The sequence below is a fragment of the Poeciliopsis prolifica genome, unplaced genomic scaffold, assembly GCF_027474105.1.
Source record: "Poeciliopsis prolifica strain line A6 unplaced genomic scaffold, Auburn_PproV2 SCAFFOLD019, whole genome shotgun sequence".
NCBI lineage: Eukaryota > Metazoa > Chordata > Actinopteri > Cyprinodontiformes > Poeciliidae > Poeciliopsis > Poeciliopsis prolifica.
In genome coordinates this window covers 9,193,676-9,216,939 of record NW_026562394.1, presented here as the reverse complement: position 1 = coordinate 9,216,939, position 23,264 = coordinate 9,193,676, and the positions used below count along the sequence as shown (strand labels likewise).

At 40.7% G+C, this 23,264-nt stretch overlaps 1 protein-coding gene and 1 long non-coding RNA gene across 22 annotated transcripts in view; one reads left to right on the top strand and one right to left on the bottom strand.

Annotated features, from left to right (window-relative positions):
• The window catches only part of auts2a (activator of transcription and developmental regulator AUTS2 a), a 305,230-nt gene extending 293,999 nt beyond the window's left edge, over positions 1 to 11,231 (bottom strand). For 10 of the 21 annotated variants that reach the window (XM_055043908.1, XM_055043905.1, XM_055043918.1 and 7 more), the window contains exon 1: positions 7,385 to 10,464. In XM_055043908.1, coding sequence (XP_054899883.1) covers positions 7,385 to 7,672 — 288 coding nt within the window. In that variant the 5' untranslated portion in view covers positions 7,673 to 10,464. Of the gene's footprint in view, positions 1 to 7,384; positions 10,465 to 10,514; positions 10,556 to 10,707; positions 11,112 to 11,175 lie in introns of those variants that run through there. The other 11 variants (XM_055043909.1, XM_055043914.1, XM_055043922.1 and 8 more) reach the window with 6 other exon arrangements.
• Positions 11,232 to 11,264: 33 nt separating this feature from the next.
• LOC129368802 (uncharacterized) lies at positions 11,265 to 14,350 on the top strand. Its single transcript, XR_008606894.1, has 3 exons — positions 11,265 to 11,551; positions 12,897 to 12,981; positions 13,063 to 14,350. It is a non-coding gene; the product is annotated as an uncharacterized LOC129368802 (long non-coding RNA).
• Positions 14,351 to 23,264: the final 8,914 nt, after the last annotated feature.

Sequence of the window (23,264 nt, the reverse complement as noted above, 5' to 3'; positions counted from 1 at the left end):
GAGTAGTTCTGCAAACCTATACATTAAACCTACAGTGATTAATGTATATCACCAACTTTCTAGCTAAATAAAAAACATGAAAAAATGCATTTTGACTTCTGGAAAATGGCTTGGCCACTTATCTAATGTCCAGAAAGCTTGCCTGTCTACAAATCTACAAGGACCATGGCGGAGAAACTGTATCGCTACGGGATGCGCAGTTAAGCAATGAGGTAAAAAAAAAATGAAGAAAAAATACTTCTCAAAATGTTTAACAATGGGAGAAGTTGAACAAGAAAAAGCTGAGTTCGACACCAGCCATGGGAATACCACTTCACATTCAGCCTTGACAAATATTCATATTCAAATATTTAGTGTGCAAGAACCTGCCAAAAGAAACTCAGATTAAATATGAAATAAAATGCCCTGGACTCAATGACTGCTATTGGCATTCATACCAGAAGAATGAATTTCTTAACTGAGGTTAAAATATCCAAATCTGTACAGAAGGGGGGTAATGGTACATGCATCAGTATTTAAAATGTCACTATTTATGGGTACCGATCGAAAACGCTCCTGTGCAACATTGCTGTACAGAACTGAAGCGCAGAACAATATTTTGCGCCACCAAAACCTTTAAAAGCAGCATCAAAAATAAAGTAGAGAGGAACATTACAGTTTTATTCTTTTACAGGGATGGAGAATGAGAGCTTGACCAAACCAGATCTTTATGTTGCAATAAGGTACGGTAGACGCCTGGTACTTGTGGAGGTTCGGGTCTGCAGCCGTCTATGAATAGTGAACATCTGCAAATACACGAGATTCCTTCCAAAAACGTTTAAAACTGCCCATTTTGTTTGTTTACATAAACCAAATATACCACAATATGCTGTGGTTCATGCTGTAAACCATTTTTATGCTAGTGCAGAAGCTAATATTGAGTCTTCTTAGTCTTATTTTTATACTGTTAAACTTCATATACACCCCTTTTTTATGACAAAGTTGGCTGCTTTTGAAAAAAGAATGTCTTGTGATTCGATTGAACATTTTGGTACTTGGATAAAGTGTGTGTGGGGGGGGGCAGAGTTTCGCCATTCGAGATTTGTTTATTTCTGAAATGGAAACAATTTTTCACATCACAGAAGTCACATGATCAACAACCAGCTGTTGCCACTGGCGCAAACCAATCCCTGTACCTGATAGAGCTGCAGTCCAATTGTATCATATTTCATCAATGGGCTGTTTTTGATCCAAAAAGGAATTTCAAGTGTCTTTTATGAGTAATCAAAGGCAACAGAAGCCTACACCAACAGGCCAGCATTTCAAACCTTGAAAAAGATGTAAAAGAATAGTTTATCCTCCTACTTCCTCCCGCAGGAAGTAGGTGGAGGATGATGGCAGGCCATGCGTTCTGTAATTGCGTTTATTCAATGACAACACAGCAATTGCAAATTTGTGTTTTGACAAACTTTCACGCGCATTTGCAATGGAAACGCAGCTCGTGACCACACATGACCAGTAAATTCAATGTTCTGATTCCATTTTGTGGGAACTGGGATCTGGCATCCAGGACGTAATGAATTTATTTTGTGCAATGCCCGAGTTAAGATCACGTTTTAAAGAGAATCAGGGCTACCGTTTTTTTTTCTAGCAGCAGCTTTATTACCAAGTGTCTCACTTAAATGTACAGACCGGGATAAGCATTTGAATGAAGGGGAACATGTAGGGAACGTTTCTTTAGATACTGGTATATAAAAAACTACACAAGGTCACATAAAACGCCTGATGAGCAGGCGGTGCTTAGAAAATGGGACATGTTCACTAATTACAAAACCAGACCAAGCTAATTAGGCAACAAAGTGGCGCTTGAAATAATTTCCCCTTTTAAAACTTAGTGTTTGTTTGCGTCTGTTCCACTTAAAGTCCATTTATTTAAGCAGAGCCATAAAGCTGTTGTTTTATGGCTCTGCCATAAAGCAACAGACAAGACAAGACATTTATTTGTCTTGTGTTTCATCTGCTTATATAGGGCAAAGCTCCATCACGTGGAATACATATATCCCCCGCATTTGAGCCAACAAAGTACCCAATCAGCTGAGTAACACCGGAGTACACCATCAGCCAAAGGGATCCAATGCACAAACAGAATGCTGAATGTACAGAGTTTATAAAGAACCCCCGAGTCAGCTCATTTCCCAATAAAAGACATCCTGAGCCTGTTAAACTACTGCACACCGAGAGGGAACAGCACCGGGACACGTCGATCTGCTTCATTAAGGCGTTATGACGTGTTTACGGCCGGGAAGCACAGCAATACCTTCATTTCTTTGAGGTCATATAAAACTTACAGCAAACCCGTTACTGGAATTAAAAAAAAGAACACACACAAACAAATTATCCGTCTTTTACTGAACACACAAATCTCTAGAAGGTGAAAAAAAAAAAACGGCTGAAAGTGGATCTATTAAGTGAACACAAATATCTGTCGAGGCGGCATGGTCCAACAACAACTGTCCTATAAAACCGGCTCAATGAGCAAGTTCTTGTCCCACCGGCTTTGATTTGTGAAACAAAGCTTAACAAACTGTCTGTCTCTGCCTTGTCCAGTTCTTTTGTCTTCCGCCGATGCATTTGATTTACCATTAGCTTGTTTCTTGCTGTGCATTATTAAATCGGTGTGTTTCTCACTGCCTGTCTTTAGACCCTCCACTTCTGGGGGTGAGCCAGACAAATCAATTGTTTTGAAAAAGCTGGCGTGCTGACAGAATCATCCCATGAACAGCACAGAGCAGAAAATGTCACATTATTAAATGGAAACCGACCGTCCGTACAGAGCTGTGTGGGAGCAACGCTCTTTATTTACTCAACACCAATATCCGGTCAACTTTCAGGTCTGACATGGGGATTCTGACTTAGATTGATACCAATGTTTTTTTTTCTTTCAGGAATGCAGACAAAAAGAATTGCTATCTTCTTTGGTCCAGGTCTTCGTTTATAATCTAACAGAACATCCAGGGATAACAGATTTATCTCCATCAATCCATCACTGACCTTTTTGTTTTAGCTAAACTCAAGTATGCATCATAGTACATTCACAATGTTAGAACTGCTTCGTTTTGATGCATTTAATGAAAAGCAGAAAAACAAAATCCAATTTTTCAACGTTTGCAGATGCAGATTGTAGCAAAAGCGCGACATACAAGAGACGCCGCCATATTTCTCATGGAGGTGGCCGCTATTTTGCGAGTATTAGTTTGCGAGAAAGCATGAGGTCACAATTTTCCTGGTGAAATTGTAAAGAAACTACCACAACTACTCTACAGCATCTACCACAACTACTACTACAGCATCGCCATGGCTATGTACGTTCAACTACATCACGGTCACGGCGTTCACGAACTGTCCTGTGGCCTCAAGAGTGTCAAGAAACCAGAAATACAAAGATATCATCAAGTTGTTGAGATTGTGGCAAAACCTAGACAAGTGCAAAGACTTTTTAGCGACATAAATTTAATCTTTTAATTTTTCTCGACAAGAACTATTACAATCTTGTCCCATCTCGTTTTCGCAAACGCCATATGGCTTTTCGTCTCATCTTGTAAGTTTTATGTATCGTTACACCTCTGATGATCCCCAGTCACAGAAAAAAAAAAATCAACGGAAAATTGATCACTTGGTCTGTCCATAATTGATTGGTGGATCTCTAACTGGTGTCTTGTCCCTTTTATCTCTCAGTGTGAAGAGCCAATCAGGTACAGCAAGTCATCAATTAATTTCACGTCTTGAGTCATGAAAATCCTCCCCACGCTCACACCCGGTGACCCCGGTTATCTCCACCTTATTTCAGGGGGAATCCCTCATAATCCCACCGTCTGTGTGCGTCCGTGAGACAGATTGGTGTGAAACTGGATTTCAGAGCTAATAATTGTTTGGGCCAGCAGACATTAGATCGAAGCTGGAAGGTAAATAGAATACACCGAATCCTGGTAGTGTGTCAGAGGAAGGAAAACAAAAATGTCAAGAGCAGAAAAATACAAGTGGAGGACTTTCACAGCCTTATAAAAAGAACATCGCTCTTCTTTCAGACGCAATTTTTAATGATCCATTTCATTGATTTCTTGTCAGAGTATCCAGTATTCAGATATGAAATTTTTTTTCCCCCAAATTTCTCTTTTCTTTCGCTTCAAATTCAATCAGAACTCTGTGTTTTACAAAGTAAATGTAATTCAAACAGTTTAGAGTGGAAAGCTCAACTCCAAATATTTGAGCCCGTCTCTAAAAACACATAACTGCCAGTTCTAATGGGCAAAAGTAACTCAATATGCGTTAATACAAAGGAGTGAAAATCTAGACAGACACAACGGGGAGCTTCGAAATGCTCAAATAAGCTGCTGCTAAGGTGTTTTCTCGATGAAAATGTTTCTGCAAAAGAATTACAAAAAGACACCTGTCACTGTGCCCCGTTTTTGATCTCAGTTGAAAAATTAAATTGTCCATTAACCCTTAGTCCACATTTTTCTTTATTTTGTGTATGAAAACTCGATTCGGACTTTTCTTCAACATTTTAGTTCCTTCTGCAAAGCTTTCATTTAAATGGCCTTCATCATTACTTTATGTCGAGCTAAAATAAATCTCTTTTTCCACAAGTGAAATTCTTGTGATCTTAAAAAAGTGCAGTGTTTCGCTGATCCTTGAGTGTTATGATCAACAAGCAGGTTGTTTAGATGGCTGTGAATCCATCGTATGGTATTTCTGAGGGAAAGATTGTTTTCCCCTAGTGTAGGCCTTTTGATATAATCCATAGCTCATTTATTATTGCTCATCTTTAAGCGATGAATGAAGTGATGAACTCAGAATAAATTAGCACAGTGGGGATTAGAAGAGGCTGTTTCCATCTGAAGACATTATCCACAAGAAGTTTTATCTTCTTCTCTCTACAGGGGGTGGATGTAAATTTCATCCGGATATTTTGCGGTACTATGATGACAACGATGAAAGTGACGATTAAACAGCATTCGTTATTCTCACATAAATAAGTGTGATTTGTTTCACTAAATTGCTCACAGGATCATGGAGTTAAAATTCTTGTCATGATAAGAAATTTATCATGATAAAGTTCATAATGTTACTCTCTATTCAAATTTAAGCATGGTTCTTAGGGGTGGGGGGAAACAGTTATTTTGTTCTCATTAGCAGTCTAATGAGACATTGGACTAGTCCAATCATCTGATGTGGTGTTGGTCCAGGATGTGAGCTTCTTTTTTCAGAAGCTGCCAACTCCTAGCTGACCTCTCTAAAGCCCTTTCCCAACAATCGTGGCTTTAACCTGTTCTTCCTCAGTCACTCATGGCCAGATCCAGCTCTATTTTGCAGATCCACACTTGCAACATCACTCCACTCGATGACACCACAGAGCACTAATTTTTACATTTCATATTAGAGACGTTCGTTTTAACCTTCACTTGATTGAATGTGGTTTTTAAAGTCTTCAAAGTACATGGTGTATCTCCCGGTTTATTATGGACCTCTGAGCCGGGTCATGGTGACACCATTGTTGCTCCTCTCTGCTCCATTTTCTGCAGCAGAGAGAGATTCGAGCTGAAGCAGGTAGTGAGTATGACAATAACAGACAACCAGGGTGACTACCTCATAGTGTAAAAACAAGTGCTGATGGTCTGTCTGCTTATGTAACACAAGCAACAAAACCTACACAGTGCTAAGTGTGCATTTAAAAAAAAAACCCTGAGGCATAACCGTAATATACTACTTAGGATGATGAGACCGAAAAAAACTCAGACAGTATCTAAAAATAAACTAAAGAAACCTTTTCAACTGAAGAACAAATCACTAGACGTGATACGACCACCTGGTGCCCCTCCAAGCGTAAGATTAGGGCAAGATGTCAAGGTTTCTGGGACAACAGCCAGTTACACATTATGTTACTCTGAATTTAATACAGCCTAATGAGAGCTCTCGGCCTCCGACACATGATCATAGACACACATCGGTACGGTTCAATCGGCTTCTTTTCGCAATCGGCTTTCCCTTTAACAAAACATGGAGCGTGACTACAGGCATGAACAAGTTCACCAGCCATCTCCCCTTTATGTCTGTTTAGTTTCAGCATCACTGAATATGTTACCAAGTAAGCACTAGCCCAAGAGATGCGCATTTGTTTTAGTTGTATTTACGCAAAATGCCCTGTGCAATGGTCCACTTCCTGCTTTTGAAGTGATCTCCGGTCCTCTTGGTATTGACATACGCATTCTAACCACACCAGAGTTCACGTCAACCGAGTCAAGACCTAAAGTTTGCGGGCAGACCTGAGATAATTGTTTTGGTCTATATCAGAGTTTGATTACACATTCACACCTCCACAAACAAACCAGACTTTCTAGTCAAACAAACCAGAGCATGATTAAAGCGGACTAAACAGGGCTGGTGTGAATGCACCCCAAGTTTCTTCTGGTAAACATGACCCCACAAAAACTTGCATAATTAATCTAGAAATAGCTAAACAGTTAAATTAGAATATTTAACTATTTAGCTAAATGTTATTTAGCTAAATATTTTTTTTTGATTAAAAAAAATCAGAATCAGTCATAATTTTTAAAAACACCATAAAGTCCATGAAAAGTCTTATTGGTACTATCACAGCAAAAACTGACACACATAGAGGGCTAAAAATACTATCCGTCCTCTACTGGCCCCAGATGTAATTTACTTGTGCAGTGAACAGATTAACAAGTCTGACACATATGATGGCATCATAGTTTATCACCAAAACAAGCAATATATTTGAAAATATCTAGTACAATTTTCAGATTCCACACCCAAGGAAACACTCGAGATGTTCTAGTGGCTTTTGGAGTCCCGGTATCTTAATAAAACATTGCTCCCTTGGCCATCACATATTTATAACAGAAAAATGTAACAGTTGTGCTCTACAAGTCATAATTCAGACCTCTGGAACACAGACTTGGCTGCGTTTGGATATCGAGGAAAATGGATAGCCAGCATGCAATAAATCACTCCCTCTCAGAATAAATTGTCGTAGTGCGGATCAAATTGCTTTTTCTCTTAAAAGTCCACAAAGACTCACTGCTGCCACAGCTGCACAGCTCCTTATCTGCTGGAGAAGTTGTGAAAGCATACCCAGAGCAGTACATTCAGCAACAATAGCAGCCCCTTTTTTTGTGACACAGATGGTAATCTCTGGCTACAGCAGTGCATTTAAAGCAACATCTGCTCAACACTAGATCGCAGAGCAGCCAAATATGCAGAGAGAAGGCAACACGATGGGACTTCCAAGAACACAGGCAAACCTTATCTTGAAATTTAAAGGGTCTTAGGTTCAATTTAAAGGCAAAGATTAAAAACAAATTTTTAAAAGTCAGTGACTCACCTCTAGAGCCTCAAGGGTGACGAAGCCTGTGATGGAGAAGCCATCGATGATGTCCTCCTCGGCCGAAGTAGACTCCTTTCGCTTCCTCCGCGGAGGTCGAGGCCGGGACGAGGAGGGCTCCCGTTCCGCCTCCCGCTCGGAGTCTGAGGAGAGGCGAAACACCGAGCCTTTGACGTGGTTGCTCCTTATCCCGTTCGATCTCCTCTTCCGATTCCTCTCCGACCTCGACTTCCTCTTTTTCCGCTGGTTGCTAGACCGAGGTCCGTCCACGTCCTTCATGGCGAACATCCAGGTGAAAACCCACCGCCCTCGAAAGTCTCAAACCTTTGAGTGAAAAGCCTCTGGAGGAGAACTTCCACAATATCCCAGAAGGTGTTGTCAGTTGGTTAGATCCAACACAAATGGGTAATATCCAAGAGATAAAGACTTTTAGAGGAAATTCCAAACTGCATCAAGTCACTCAATCGAGCTGGGTTCCACTTAAAGATTCCCAAAGGCGGTCCATCAAATCCATCATGCCATCACTAAGCTCCCAATTCCATCAAAGTAGGGCCTCTTCAAGTTAAAGCAAATGTCTGTTCAGTGAACTTATCCCTCCAGAGTAAGGTGAACAGGTGCTGCCACATTTTTCTTCCCCGACTGACACCTCTGGTCTCGGGACGGCGACCTCACACCTGCAAGAATCAAGACAGAAAAAGTGAGAGAGAGAGCATGCATTTGCACATGTTCACTCTGCAAAGGTCATTTAGTTAAGTCACTGTTGTAGAGGGTGCTGCATGCTACTGTGCACAACGCAGTATGAATGTTTTATGAGGACAGCTAGAATCACATCTGGTGAGTAAACTCTGGGTTCTCCCACAACCGGGTCTTTGAGCCTCGGAATAGAGATCGTAACTGTCGACAAACCTTTACCAAACGGGATGCTAAACTGCTGCCTCTTTCACAGAACACTCCGCTTTTCTACACACAAAGATGAGATGGAAGCTGCCTCTGGTCATTCATAAATCACTAATCAGCCCATCGATATCCTGCACACACACACAAGCTTTCAAAGACCAAGCCGGCAGAACAAAAGGAAGCGTGGAGCGGTACTCAGCGGAGTCAGGAGAGTAGCTGTATGGCAATCTGAAAGTTGGGGGTTTGATGCTAGCTTTCCCCACCACATGTACATGTCTTCTTGAAAGCCATGGCATTTAAAGGCAACAATTTGGTGTATGAAGGTTTGAAAGATTGGCTTGGTGGATGAGTGTCTTTGAACACAAGTGTTTTGTGAGGTCAGTCGGACTAGAAAGATGCAACATGAGTTTGGCTCTTTTTTTCCTGTGGAGTGGTACTCATAAAATGTGTAAGACATCTCCAATTCCCCATTTAAAAAACCGGAATAAATATGGTAACTGTGTGTGAATAACTTCTAGCATTTATCTGTCAATACAGACATGTAGTAGTGAGTTACTAGAACTTTTAGTCTCCGTTTGGGATTTATTTTTAGGAACCCTAAATAAAGCATTATGCGACTGTGAACTCTCTCCTGCTCTGTGGACCACACAAAAAACCAAGCACTGCTCCCTCCCCAACCTGTTGCTGCGCTTTGCTGGTGAGATGGCCACACGTTTGGTAGCCGAAAGATTAATTTTGTTCTGGAAAATGTGAAAAAATGTAACAAGCAGCACCAGTCACTCTAAGTAGAAAAAAGCTACTAAAAATTGCTATTGGAAAGCTGCAAGCCACATGTCCGTTAAGAAGCCTGAATGCAGACTCACTACCTGATTAATTAACCAACATAGCATACAACACAATTATACTGGCAGAGATTCCTAAATAAGATGCAGAACTGGAAGGCTTGGAGTTAAATTTTGTGCGTGATTCATTATTTGGATCAGTGTTCTGTATCGTGCCATGAAGGCTTTGAAACTTCCAAAGAAATTTCTAAAAATAAAGATGTAAGATTTTGGGATCAAATGTAAACCTTAAGAATTTCAGGTCCTAAGCAATAAATTAGCCCACATTTTCTTAATTTTAGGTGATCCGCCATCGGATCGGGTGATGCTTGCATGAGAAACCAGTAATATCCACCAACCTCATCTACTTGTGAAACAACAGTCACCCCGCTGTTGCCAAAATAGCAATTTAGCTACTTTTCATGCAGGGAAATCGTATCGACCAAATTCGGAATCGGCCAGTCGGGTGTTTTTTAAAGATTGGTGATCGGTGCACCTCCACCCCAAACATTAGCTTATCAGCAGTTTGAAATCACATCTGCATTGGTGTTGATCCAAAACCATAACAAATCATAGATAACACACACAGAGTGAACACTTTTGATATAATTCTGTCATCTAACCAAGAACAAAATAAAAAAAAACATCAAAGAGAAAGGAAATCCGGACAAATGCCATGACTCTTTAGTGATGTCATTCTGCACTGAACCACACCACTCACCAGTGCATACCTCCACTGTCTGACACTGAAGGCATGTGGATGCTTTATAAGATTACTCTGCAACATTCAACAGCTTGCAGGCCTATTTTCCATCCGTTTAAGGAATCAAGAGGGTGACAACAAACCCCCAGAAAATCATTCCGACATTGTCCTATAGCAAACCACCAGCCACTTAACGCATCCAAAAATAACTATTTTGACCCATTGCATCACTCAGACATAAAGGAGCACAAGATAACTTCACCCCGCAAACTTGAAGCTTTTTTCTGAAGAGCCCCTCAAGGCAATAGGTTGGAACAAAGAGGAGACACGTCATTTCTGCAGACAACTGATTTGTCTCAGTCAACCGTCATTCCCAACTTTGCATGACAGCCAGTGTGTCCAAGGAGACGATGCAATGGAGCTCATCTGGAATTCTGCAGCCCATGCAATGCACGCACACACACACACACACACACACACACACACACACACACACACACGCTACACCCCGCAAAGTATAAAACGTGCAGTTTTCCCATTAAAGAAAAACACAAATCCAAAACAAAGGCACGTCCACCAAGCGACCATGCAAGCATTTACAGATGCAGGGATCATTTCAGGACACATTTCATGCAGTTATGCCAATCCGGAGAGGAGAGGGGGGGGGGCGGCGAGGGGTGAACAGAAAATAAAAAATAAAAAAAAACACCTTCACTGTAACGTCACCGTTCGCTTGTTTTTTTTTTTTTTTTTTTTTTTGTCTTTTCTTAAACTATGCATTTAACCCTGAAGCCTCGTGCCGACACTCATCCGGTGACTCGCGCGCACGCCGTACACACACACACAAACACGCACGCACGCACGCGCAAGCTCCCCATGCTATTTGCTTATTTGAAACAAACTGTGTTCCGGCACTCTCCCTGGCTCTTCCTCCTCAGCGGAGACTCTTCGCCTCGTCCTCGCTCACAGTCCCGTTTTGTCCGCCTGTGCTGTCAGTACGGATCTCCGGCTGTGGAAACAGTGAAACCCGCGGCAGCGGCAGCGGACTGGCACTGCCTCCTGCTCCGGCTCGCGCTCTCTCTCTCTCTCTTTCTCTCTCTCTCTCTGTCTTTCTCTGTCTCTCCCTCTTCAAGCCTCATTTTCCACTATAAGAACACACAACAAAAGCAAGCCTCTCTTTTTTCTCTCTCTCTTTTTCCTTTCTTTCTTTAAGAGCTCCAAGACACGTCATGCAAAACCAAGAAATGCAAACCCTTGCGAGTGAGGAAGGGACCGTCCGGACAAGTTGAAGGCCTCCTGGTCAGAAGAGGGGGGGAGGGCTGGGATGGGGTGGGTGGGGGAGGGGGGGAGAAAAAAAATAGATAACGCACAAGAGCTGGCGAAATAAATCCCCGCAAAGGAAAAAACCACAGGGCACCTCCTCCTGCTCCACCACCTCCTCCTCCTCCTCCTCCTCCTCTCCCCAGATCCGAGCTCGAGGATCCCGGAGAAGGAAGGGAGACCGGGGCGCAGTGATACCGGCGATGCCGCAGTGCCGCTTTACAGGCTGAGCGCTTCCTCCTCGGCGCAAATAGTGCTGCCTCTGGACACAACGTCGGAGGACGCCGACAAACGCGCGGCGCGGTCAGAGTTTTCAGATGAGTGGCTCGCGGACACGAGGCGGCAGAGCTTCGGAGAAATCCGTATTCGCTGGCTGTACCTGTGATGACAAATAGGTGGAAGTAATTGTGGATCAAACAATAAAAGGTTTGGGAATACTTTGTTTTTTGCTATTCCAGAATGGTAGGGTTTCTTTTGCAATTACTTTGTGAGTCTCTCTTACTCACTTTTTTAAGTGACGTGCATAGAGCATTTCGTGCATAAGGCTACGTTTTATTTTCACTTAAATAAATACCACATAATATCACTGTGGTATTGAGAAATTCACAGATGCTCCAATCAACTGGTGAGAAACCAGAATCGACCTCTTTTCCAGTGAGGAGTAATGTCTAATGATCATCTGGTTAAATAAAAAAAAAAAACTAAGATCTTAAATTTATTCCCCTATTTATTAAAGCTGTTAGAACAAAGAACTCTGCACACATCAAATAACAGCATGTAGGCTCTATAAATTAGTTTTTTTAAATGGATAACTTGGCCATAGGATGCATATTTTTAATTGCAAAATGCCAAAGCTCTTCAGTGTTACTCAGGTTCGTAAAAATCCAAAAATAATACAACTCACCTGATGTCAATCTGTGAATTTTATGTAATCTACAGTGGCTGAAAAGTATGCATTCAAAAAAAAAAATACATAAATAAATGAAAAATCTTTGGGTTTTCCTAAATTTGGGGCGCTGTAAGCTTTTTATGAAGTCTGACTCAGCCAATAGGTGTCAGAAGTGTGCAAAAAGCAGGTTAAACTGTTTCAAATGCAGAACAACCAAATTCCACCTTCATCACCTTCGTCCCTCAAATCATAAGTGTCATGGCATGTTGTTTTAAAGTGGACCCAAATGCAGAAAGCCAGCTGGTAGATGAAGGATGTCTGTTAAAAACTAAGACAAACAACACACCACACAACAACAAAAACTTGCAAAAATCACAGGGAACACAGGGAGCCAGAGCAGAACAAAACCAATAATCCATGAGGAAAAAAGCCAGCAGGGACAACAATGAACAAACAGGACAAATAGCAGAGTATACTGGGAGAAACTGAGAATGGGTTGTGTATATACTGGGGAGGTAGATAACTAAACAAGGAGCAGATGGCTGATTACAAATGAGTTGCAGGTCTGAGGGGAGGGAGAAAAAGTGGCCTGGAGGACTAGGGAGAGTACACAAGGAAATAAACCTCACACTTAAGAACAACTAGACCTAAGAAACATGATTAAACTAGAGTGACAAAGAATATCGAGACAAAGAAATGAACTAGAATCACAAAGGACTGAGATAATAAAGTAAAACAAAATCAAGTCTGATCTAATAAAAAAAAAAAAGACAGAGACTAAAGAACACAGAAAAAGAAAACCTCATATTAACTCAGAACCCTAACAATAAGACTACTCAACTCCCATAGAGATTTTTTCATTGTACAAATGTAACCAAACAGGCACCTTGCAGGAGCTGGAGTTGAAGATGACATCATGCACCTGCTTCAACAAACCCCAAATCGTCTGGACAAAGCAGGCAGCACTGTAGGGAATATGTTTTTTTTTTTAAATTATTATTATTTCTCCAGCGCATCTAACACATTTCAACCTGATTTGCTTTGTCAGAAACTCCAGAGAACGCAGGAGGAGGCCTCAACAATCGCCTGGATCAATCACTACCAAAACAGAACAAATGTATTGGAGTGTGAGGAGTCACGTGTCTAACCAGGCGGAGCACCACAAGGGATAATACTCCCCCCCCATTTCATTCTTCCTCCGCACACGTCGTGGAAAGGGTCATATCTCGAATGTGAATGAGACAACTGCCGCTATTATGGATCACAGGAGAATCAGGAATATGTTGAAGAATGTTTTCATCCTGACGGAAGAAGCGGAGGCAACGGGGGGAGGAATCAATACCTTTGTGTCGCCTGCACGACAGACCAGACTGGAGATGAAACAGCTAAATTGACGGGACAGAGCTGTCACTTTTTTTTCTGTCTCACCTATTTGTGGCAGCGTATAGGTCTTTCAGCATTTTCAGCAATGTGTTGCAGACTTTTGTTCCAGAAAGAATGCTTCAAACCCGAAAGTTCTCGCAATTTCTTGAACTCTGGAAATCACATACAGATTTCTTGTAATTCAGTCCAGGTCCCTATTTCAAGGCTATGTCTAGCCCAGTTTCTCTCCTTTAATGCATTCTTGTCCTTGAAAAAAAAAAAAAAAGAAGAAAAATCTGAATCTGTCAAAACCGATTTGAAATGGGCAACGTGTGCTCGGAAAAGACTGATGGATGCATCTTTCTGACGTTGCCAGCATATGGCTGGGGAATTTCTCTGTAGGATTAATACTGCAGTTGAGTTGTCAGCTGGTGATTTGTGCGATGGAAGCGCCCCTAAGCTTCTTGCTGCGGGGACACCTGGGGCCAGCTAACTTCATCACCTCGCGTAACAAACGCCTGCAGAAGTCTGATCTCGGGGAAATGCGGCAGTAAATAATGTATCACAATAAGCACCAAATACTTTCACAGCCTCCTTTCAACATTGAAAGAAAGAATTTTCCTCAGAGGGAAGGTTTTCTCTGCTGACTGGGAATATTTAACCGATAGGTAATACAGTTGTTGGAAAGTAGAGGGTCTTTGACTGATTTATAGTGTGTGAGTTGTGTTGTATTGATGTTGCAGTTGATGTTGTATTGATGTTGCCCTTGAGAGAATGAGAGAGACAAACATGATTATGTAAGAGAGCGGTTATTTAAAATCCATAGGATGCATCGTTTGCTCGGAACAAATCCATATTCCCACTTTACCCTGGTTTCTTTAAAGAGGTTACTTTGCTTAGGGTTTTTTTTTACTATCAATGATAAGCAGCAACTGTTTACTTAATATTATTGTGCTAAATGTGTTTTTTCTATACTTGACCTATAAAGAAATAAAAGAAAACTCAAGAGTTAATCTGGTTTTGGATGGTTTCCTTTTTTTTTGTAATATTTTTTATACCTTTGTTCATGCAACAACCTTCAATTGAACATAATTACACAGGCAGATGAAAACAATAGAAAAAAAATGTAAATCCTAGAATTATGAGTTGCAACATATTCTCTTAAGCTCCGGTGACTCTTGATTCTCGCATGAATCTCCTCCCACTGACTAACGTGAAGAAAATCCAATAGATTAGACAGATAATCAATTGGTTCTTCTGTTGTATGCATTTTTCAAATCAGTTCAACAACATTCTTCTTGATTATTACTTCTTTATTGAATCCCTAATTGTGTTTTAAAGGATCTTGATTTTTGGGAAGAACTGTCCAGTTGGGGTCCAAGCGTTTTGAACTACTTCAAAAACACTAAAATAGCGCTACGACTTACCATCAAATCATGCGCTTCAATTCTCACAACTTTGTTGTCGACAGCCACTTTTGTCGGTGTGCAAAACAATTTTTTTTATATTGTGCTTACACGGTGCAGACCACAAGAGGCGCTCATTCTCTTTGACTGGATGCAAGAATACTCAGTAATAGAGAACTTTAATTAGAGAGAATTTAGTTGTTTGTTCACGTCTTCTTCTCTCGGTAGAAAGCCATATTGCCCATAATCAAAAACTGCTGATGGACACACACGTTCGCCATGCTGACATCCTAACCTGTGAATAATAACAGCATTGTAAACACATTTCTGAATTTGGTTTGATGATAACAAATCGGGAAATTTGTGGACCGCATAGCGTATTCCGTACTAAATATGAGGTGTTTTATATCTCATGAACAGATGTTTTATTAAAAAGCCTCTATGTGCACTGAGAATCCAGTGTTTTCTCAACCTAGACTTTGAAACAGGGGCCAAGTGGTGCAGCTCCGAGCTTGCTTAAACTGCTTCAGTCCGCTGTGCTTGGTGCAGTGGTGAGCCCGCCTGCCCGCCATCCGAAAGAATAATGCCAAGTGATACACATGCACTTGACCCTGTCTGGTCTTCCTGGAAGAGTGTCCTTGTGACAAAGTGGTGTGGCGGGGACCAGGCGACAGAGAGGCAGCTAATTCCTAGCTCCCCCTAGACTCACCTCATTTGTGGGGAAGACAAATGTGCTGCTCTCCCCTTCCCGTCTGCCTTGCTATAATCAGCTTTAATTACACCTTCGCCTAAACTTCATCTGCCTCCACAGCTCCACTAACTGCCACACAACTATCTCCATCCAGGGGATCGAAGTCTGTACAGATGGAAATCAGTCCTGCGAAAAAACACTTTAGGCCTTAGCGGCTTTTGCTTTGTCACACCGAAAATGTTCAACGCCCTCCAAAATATGTGCCATGCCAATGTTAATGGACGAATACATGTGATTAATCTAAGAGGTTACCTATTTTGACCTGGAAGCCTCTCTCCCGCAGAGGCTTACGTAACAGCAATGTGTTACGCAGTCTTGCACTGCGGTCAACAACACAGAGTTTCAAACGCGAGTGAAAAGATTCGTGAAAAAAACAATACAATAGATGTCAGGATGAAACCAAAGAAGCGTGTAGCCGACTTATTACAATGGTCAATTATTGTTCAAATGAAGAACAATCAATTTATAGTCAACATTTGTAGAGTAATTTTAAAAAATTGCTTATTTTAAACCTGAGTATGAAAGCTGAGATGTGTGGTTTAAGTCAATTAAAATAAACATATATTTATTTATTTATTTATTTATTTGAAACATTATATTAGCTTTTGATTAATTATTTACATATTTATAAACTTTTTGGGCAAACAATCACATGTTTTTACATCCAAATGTTCCAACCAGAACCTTTGTACTCACATGTTTACGGTACACCAGTAAATCTGACGCACAAGCGACATTCGAAAACAACAACATTGAACCCGTCTCTCTTTGCCCACTGGGGGTTAATTCTTGCTTTAAAAAGCGATTCACCTCAGGAAAAAACCATTATTGTATGCAAGTTGTGCTAAAATGAGTTAGCCAATCAGCGAAGCTATTCAAATAGCATCTCAATGCTAAAAATGTTGCTGCAGCACAGACGTTCCACATTTTTAAAGAAGGATTTTCTTCTTTTTTTTTTTTTCTTGTACGTTATTTGAACTGTTATTGTTAAATCAGGAGCTATGTGTAAATTAAAAGCTTTTATTACCATTTAACAGAGACCACCTGAGTGAAAAATTAAAAGTACAAGAGAGAACGTTGCTTAAATAAACCAAAATGTGTGAAACGCACCTAATCTGCATGTGTTACCCTCATAGGAAAAATAATAGATTCCTTCTGTTGCGCTGCTTATTTATCTTTAATTGCCAATTCAAAACGCAACACTTCATCCACTCTTCAGACAACAGATGGCGGTAATTAAGAGGATCTGATTTGCAAAATAAAGACATTCTCACCTGCTTGTTTGTAGCTTCTACCTTTATCTTATTTGGGTCTCTTCATCCTCATTATCTCTGCTTGTCAGGAGGGAGACTCAAGTGGCATGTAATGGCACTATGGGCGTAATGCATGCTGAATTGCTGGGTACTTGTAGAAACAAAGGTTTTCCAGGTAATCTCGAATTCTAATATCCTCCTTCTGCAGGTCTGTCTATGAGCCCTGTAACAGCCCCTATTACTTACACTTGGAGTGCAGAACAATAATGCTTGAATGTTCCCCTCTGTCGCCGTGCAGAGTTACAGGAGATGAAGCTTTGTTCTTCCCCTGTTATGTTCCAGTGGCAAATACGATTAGATGACGCTATTCATCAAAAGGTATAGTGGGGACGTAAGTGTCTCTAACGCGCCACATGTGGGAGGTTTAATATTCATCACTAATGACTTGTCCCTGAAGGCCCTACAAGTGCTTAATGCCCTTAACGTGCCTGTAATACATGACAAGCGCGTGACACGTTCGCCGCCAAATTGCGACACGTGAACTGCTGTTCAAAAGCTGACCTGAATTATGAATAATGTCGGCGTGTCTCCACTGTGGGATGTAAAAAAAAAGCAGCGGCACCGAGACCGTATTGTTCCTACAACAAAAAGTTAAATTAAGAGTGATTTATTATGGGCTGGAAGATCAGTTTGAGTGAGGCTTGTTCTTGTAATGATGACAGCAGGGACTGGAAAAAGCTCTCTGCTCTTAATGTATGGGGACTGTCAAATTCCTCTTAGCTCGTGGTTCCTCTGCTGGCTCACGCCATCAATCACTGTTGACTGTTTAGGATTTGGATAGAGTGAGACCTACATTTACCACTGCAGGAGGGAGGGAAAAAGAGATTTACTTCATTTCTTTTTGTTTTGGCACTCCTTCAAGCTACAGTATGTAACTTTTATTTTTAAAATATATATATATTTTTGATATATTTGTTGAAACTGTCACTATGTCGTGACGGCGTAGTATGATACAGCTAATCTGTGAAGCTGCCTTTTCCAAGTGCTTCTGATACTAACTAGAAACAACCAATCAGAGCCAGGAGGAGGGTCTTAGTGCTGTCACTCATCCCCATGTACGTGCCTCTCTGCCATAATACAGCTTTTCCTCATCAGCTGAGCCTGTTGTGAATGCTAAGGCTAGATAGCATGGCGACAGAGAGGCATCTAATTCTAATACATACATACTTATATGAAAGGATATTCTGAGTTCATACATATATTTAGAATAGTTAGTTTCCCTGATGATGACTTTCACTTCCAACTAAATTTCTTTTCATTGTTTGTGGCATTTAATGTGTCCTAAAACTCATCAAATGCGTTTTATATGCCAATCAACCGCTTGATACTTACAAGGTGAAATGCAGAGCAAACTTTGATTCATTCTGGTTGAATCAAAGTCGTCGTCGTTTTGTTGTTTTTTTTTTTTACAACAGCTTCTGATATGTGTTGTGCGTAAGGCCATTTTGTGGAAGTCCATCCACTTGAAATAGCACGGGTGACCTTTCAGTGCACATTTCAACTCCGAAATGTAATCATAGACCTTTATTGCCATCGTTTCAGAAGATGACTATATGCATTTTTTCCCCTCTTCCCCCTGAATATCAGTGGTATTCTTTTATCCTTGTACTCCTGCGCAGCAATTTTCTATTTGACATCTGCGCCGATGAAAGAGTTTCCAAACATAGCCTCATGGAGAGATAGAGAAAGGAGACTCAAACGGAAAATAACAAACCTTACACGGTACCTGGATCAATGCGAAACAAAAGTGCAATCTGCAGATTCCTTCCTGCAATAACAGTGAGTATTAAACTAAAACTGTTTCTCAAACACAAAGCTTTGACCGCTTCAACTAAGCAGCACAGCTCAATCACAGAAACATTTACTAATTCATGAGCGATCCAACATCTAGTTCAACCCCCGTGGAGCGAAAGAGGAAGAATCAGGACTGTGCTGCTCATGTTAAAATCACTGAGGCCGGATAGGAACATGTGTTCTCAATTCCAATAAAATGAAGTCATGGGGAGCCTTCGGAGGGTCCGTGAGGTCGGGGAATTCAGCATTTTGGCACCGTTGAATTCATAAATAACGACGGCTTGAAATTAAAGCTGGATTTTCATGCAGCTACAACAGATGTGTGTCAAATACTCTTTGGACCTGGTTCATGTTTTTTTTTTTTTTTCTTCTCCAGTCTAATTTAATTTTAGTTTAAACGTGACTGTAAATAATCCTTATGTATTCTTTTTCTCTGTCACCACCAGCAACAAGATCTCTGGGTTTTGCTGGGTGACCGACATTAGCAGAATTAGTCACAGCCGATAAATAAGACTTATGTGCGGAGGCACTCATTTCATAAAATGAGTTTTTATGAAAGTAGCTTTTCAAATAACAACCTTTGAGCAACCTTGAGTGGAGAGTTTAACCTCAATTCTCTGGTCCATTAGTCAATTGGTTTAAATCTTACCTAAGGAACAGGGACTTCTTTGTGTCAACAAATAACCTCATCAGAGCAGACAGAAGTCAAATATGGAGCACCTCAAGGTTTAATCCTGGGACCCCTCTTGTTTAATAATAAGTCAGATCAACTAAAATTGAAATTCAAAATGGGAAGACTGACAACAACCAGTTCACCAAAAAAAAAACAAAAAACAAACAAGTTAAATAAACGCCTTGAGTCCTACAATCCTCACTTGGAGCAGTTGAGGTCAGTGTTGACAATATGACAAAAAGAAAGAAAGTGGGCCAAAATGGCGTCCCTGGAAGAAATCTGGGAAATTCAACAATCAATTTGTGACCTTAACAATTAACGGTTATGCGGCGGGACAACGATCCAAGCCATGGAAGGAAATAAAAATCAACATTTCTGAAAAGCCTATTGAAGACTCCGACTTGAATTTGACCTGTCGCAGACTATTGCCCTCAAAAACCCAGAATTACAGCAACTCTGCTAGGAAAAGTACTTGATGGGAGTCGTCACGGTTGCCACGATCAGGTTTGTGGGTTTAGTGAAGAATTACTTTGTCATCGGGTCGATTGGGACAACATTTTCCCTTCAACTAATAAAACTGTTTTGTAAAATTTAAACATAAACTGCATAAAAGGCGAATACAGTTTCATGACACCGTTGCAGTCAATCCTGCTTCTGATCCTGTTGATAGCCTACATTTGTATTTATCTTGCACAGAGGAGAAATTGTGCTTCACTGAGCAATAGAGTGAGAGACAGAGAGAGAGAGAGGAAGGGGGCTTGTGTGTGAAAGCATAGGTGGGGGGTCTTTCTGTTTCCCACTTACTCTGCCCATCGCCCAGCCTCTGAAAAGGAGGCAAGTGGAGTTCACTTATCCCCCCTTGCCCCCAACAGGCAGCCCTCCCCTTTCATCCCGCTGCAGCATTTTCAAGCAATGCAGAAGATCATTCTAATAGAATTTGTAAACCTGCAAGTGAAGTGGATTGTAAGTGACACGAGAAGGTTTGTTTTTCCTTTTCGTTTTTTTTTCCCTCCCTCTCCAGGAAAGCGAGAAAATGTCCTGCCGGGAGCAGGAGAAGAGCAAAAATGGCGAAATGACTGTGGTGAACGCACTGCCGCTCCATTTCATCCCCGTTTCTCACCTCGCTGTAATAAGTTGCCGGCTTGCATTACTGGAGATGAGTCGTTTTACAGTCATTAATTTAGTGGCCCACCTTGTGAAGCAGCCCATTATGGAGGGAGCTGCGGTCATCAGAACAGAACCACAGGGATGACTGGTGGTTTCACTGCACGTTTCACTACCTGCACATAAACAACCTGCAATAGAAATAAGGAAACAGTTCTTAGAGGAAAAAAAACAACAACAAAACACACTGGACTGTGCAATAATTGTGGATCAGAGGATATCACACAGTTGCAAGAAAACCTGAGAGAGGAGGGAAGGGGGGAAAAATGGTGTTTATGGTTTCTATTTTTCATAACAGAGAGAAATTACTCCCAGAGATCTGGAAAGATTAAAAGAATCAGAAGGATTATCTGTTTCTGGAGTGTTTGTTCTGCAAAAAGAGAAGAGGATTTTACTTAGCCTCCATTTGATGCAGTCTGCAATTAAGAAACAGCAAGTGTAAAAAGATTTAAGTTAAATCAAGTGTGCTAATGCGCGTCAGTCCTACTTGATAAGTGTGATGGAGTGCAGTGTTGGCTTGTGATTATTCTAATTTGATTCGAATTGAATTATTTCCCATCCAGCGCGTTTCTGGAGGAGGTGCAACTTCAAAACATGGAAGTAAACATCCTAGAAAGGACACAAATAGCAACTGGATTTACTGAAATATACAGCGGCATTCAATAAATTAGAATTTTATTGAAAACTTCATTTATGTCAGTAAGTCAATTCACGTTATATGGATTAATTACACTCAGATTGATGTTTTCAATCCTTTATTTCTGCTAATTATGACAATTTTCCACTTAACAGCTACAAAGAACATGACATTTAAAATGATAATTATAATATAAGTGTTTGCTTTTAAGCATGTGTAATATACTTATAATTATTTTCAAAATGTACGTTTAATCTGACAAACAAGCCTCATCAGGATGCATAATTTACATTACTGAATACGACTGTAGTGTGTAGGACAGTTTGAAATGGGTTTGTCCTGAAATATATAGTTCAGGAAAAACTGATGAGGAACAAGAACGTGACAAATTAGAAAATTTGTTTTGCCAAATTTTAAGTTTCCCAAAAAGTTGAAAGCTTAAGTGTGAAAAATGTGAAAGAATATTACGCTGTTATACAATTACTAAAAATAACATACTCAGTTTTTAAAAAGTGTGCAATTGGAGTAATCCCCTCCCCAACCTATTATATAAGTGTATTAATGTATTTTTTTGCTTGCTTACAAAACAGAAAATTTCTCAATACAAACAGTTATTGGATAGAAACTACAGGTGGGCACAACAATGTGGTCAAAAATAAAAATTAAAAAAAGGAAGTTGTCAATAACATTGGAAATTTGCACTCAGGGACTGGCATTGGTGTTCCCGCTGTTATTCAGCAGAAAATAAAGTTCTGTGTTCAAATCCTCGCCGCCCTGTTCTCACAGCCCCACAAGAATCAGTTTCAATTGATGAAAAAAGTTGTACTTTTTAGTGGTTTTCCACTCACCTGGATCACACCAGGAGAAATTGGCTGGAAAATCTGCTTCTGGCATGAAGGCTCCTCAACCCTCAGCTGTTTACTCCGAGGGTTGAGGAGCCTTCGCGTCGCCGCCCTGAGGGAGCCGGGCTTCTTTTGACCTCGCCGTCCGTCTGAGTGAACCGGTACAAGCTTCACAGGATCCGTGTCCGCTGGCTCGGTGGTCAATATAACGGTTCGAAAGCCGACCTGGCCCCCGCCGTGCACTGAACCGTACGCAGACTTCTCAGATCAGATGGGAAAAAAAACAGTTCCCCTGTAACCTCACTGCATCACCAGATGCACCACATGAGACAAACTGGCTGATGATGCAGGTGCGCACTCTCACTCGGCTCGCTTGTCGTTTCAGGAAATTTGCATGAGCCCAAGAAAAAGTACGTCTGCTGCTGAGGCCACACGAGAAAGTCTGTTGATATTTGGTTTCTTTTTTGTTAATCAATATTTCTCTTGGCAGCATATTGATACCAATTAAAAATGCAAATGAACCAGCTTAAAAGCAGGAGTGCTAAAAGGGATTATTTAATGTATTTAGTGCAAAATCCTCCATTTGCCAGATTCTTTCAACACATTCAGCAGACTGATTCCATTGGGTTATTATTCATGAGATGTCAGAAACATGAAACACTTACAGTATCATTCAAAAGTTTACATGAATGTATGAATGTCATGTTGGGCATTAAATAATACATTTCAACTGTTTTGTTAGCTTGAATTGGTTTTCAAAAAATTTATGTTGATCGTTTGTACCATATGACGGCAAATATACACATACCTTCCGCTAATATTAGGTTAAGATCTCTTTAAATTTATATTAGTGGTTTCTCTCCTCTTTCCAGAATTTGTAGAGCTGTTTGAAATTGGTTGGGTTTATAGCACTGACTGGACTTTTTAAGATTAATCCACATAATAGAGATGCGTTTGGGGCTTTTTCCAAAGCTAAATGTTAGCTTGTTTTCTTTCACTGACAAACTAGTTTGGATGTTGGTTCAAAACACCCAGTCATGTCTAAATTTCAATTATCTGACCTCCAAAAAAAAAAAAAAAAAAAAGAAACCAGTTTGAATTCGCTAAGAAGAATGCAGTATTCACCAGTCTTCAACGCTCTCACAAACCGGACCAAGAAAGAAACGCCAGCTTCAAACAGAGCACTTTTTGAAGCAGAACATTCTCGGCTAAGACAAAGACTGAGCGGTTTGACCACAATAACAGGATGAATGTAAAGACGAGGCTTTCGATACTGCACAACGGTAACACTTGGTAACCGAAGCGTCA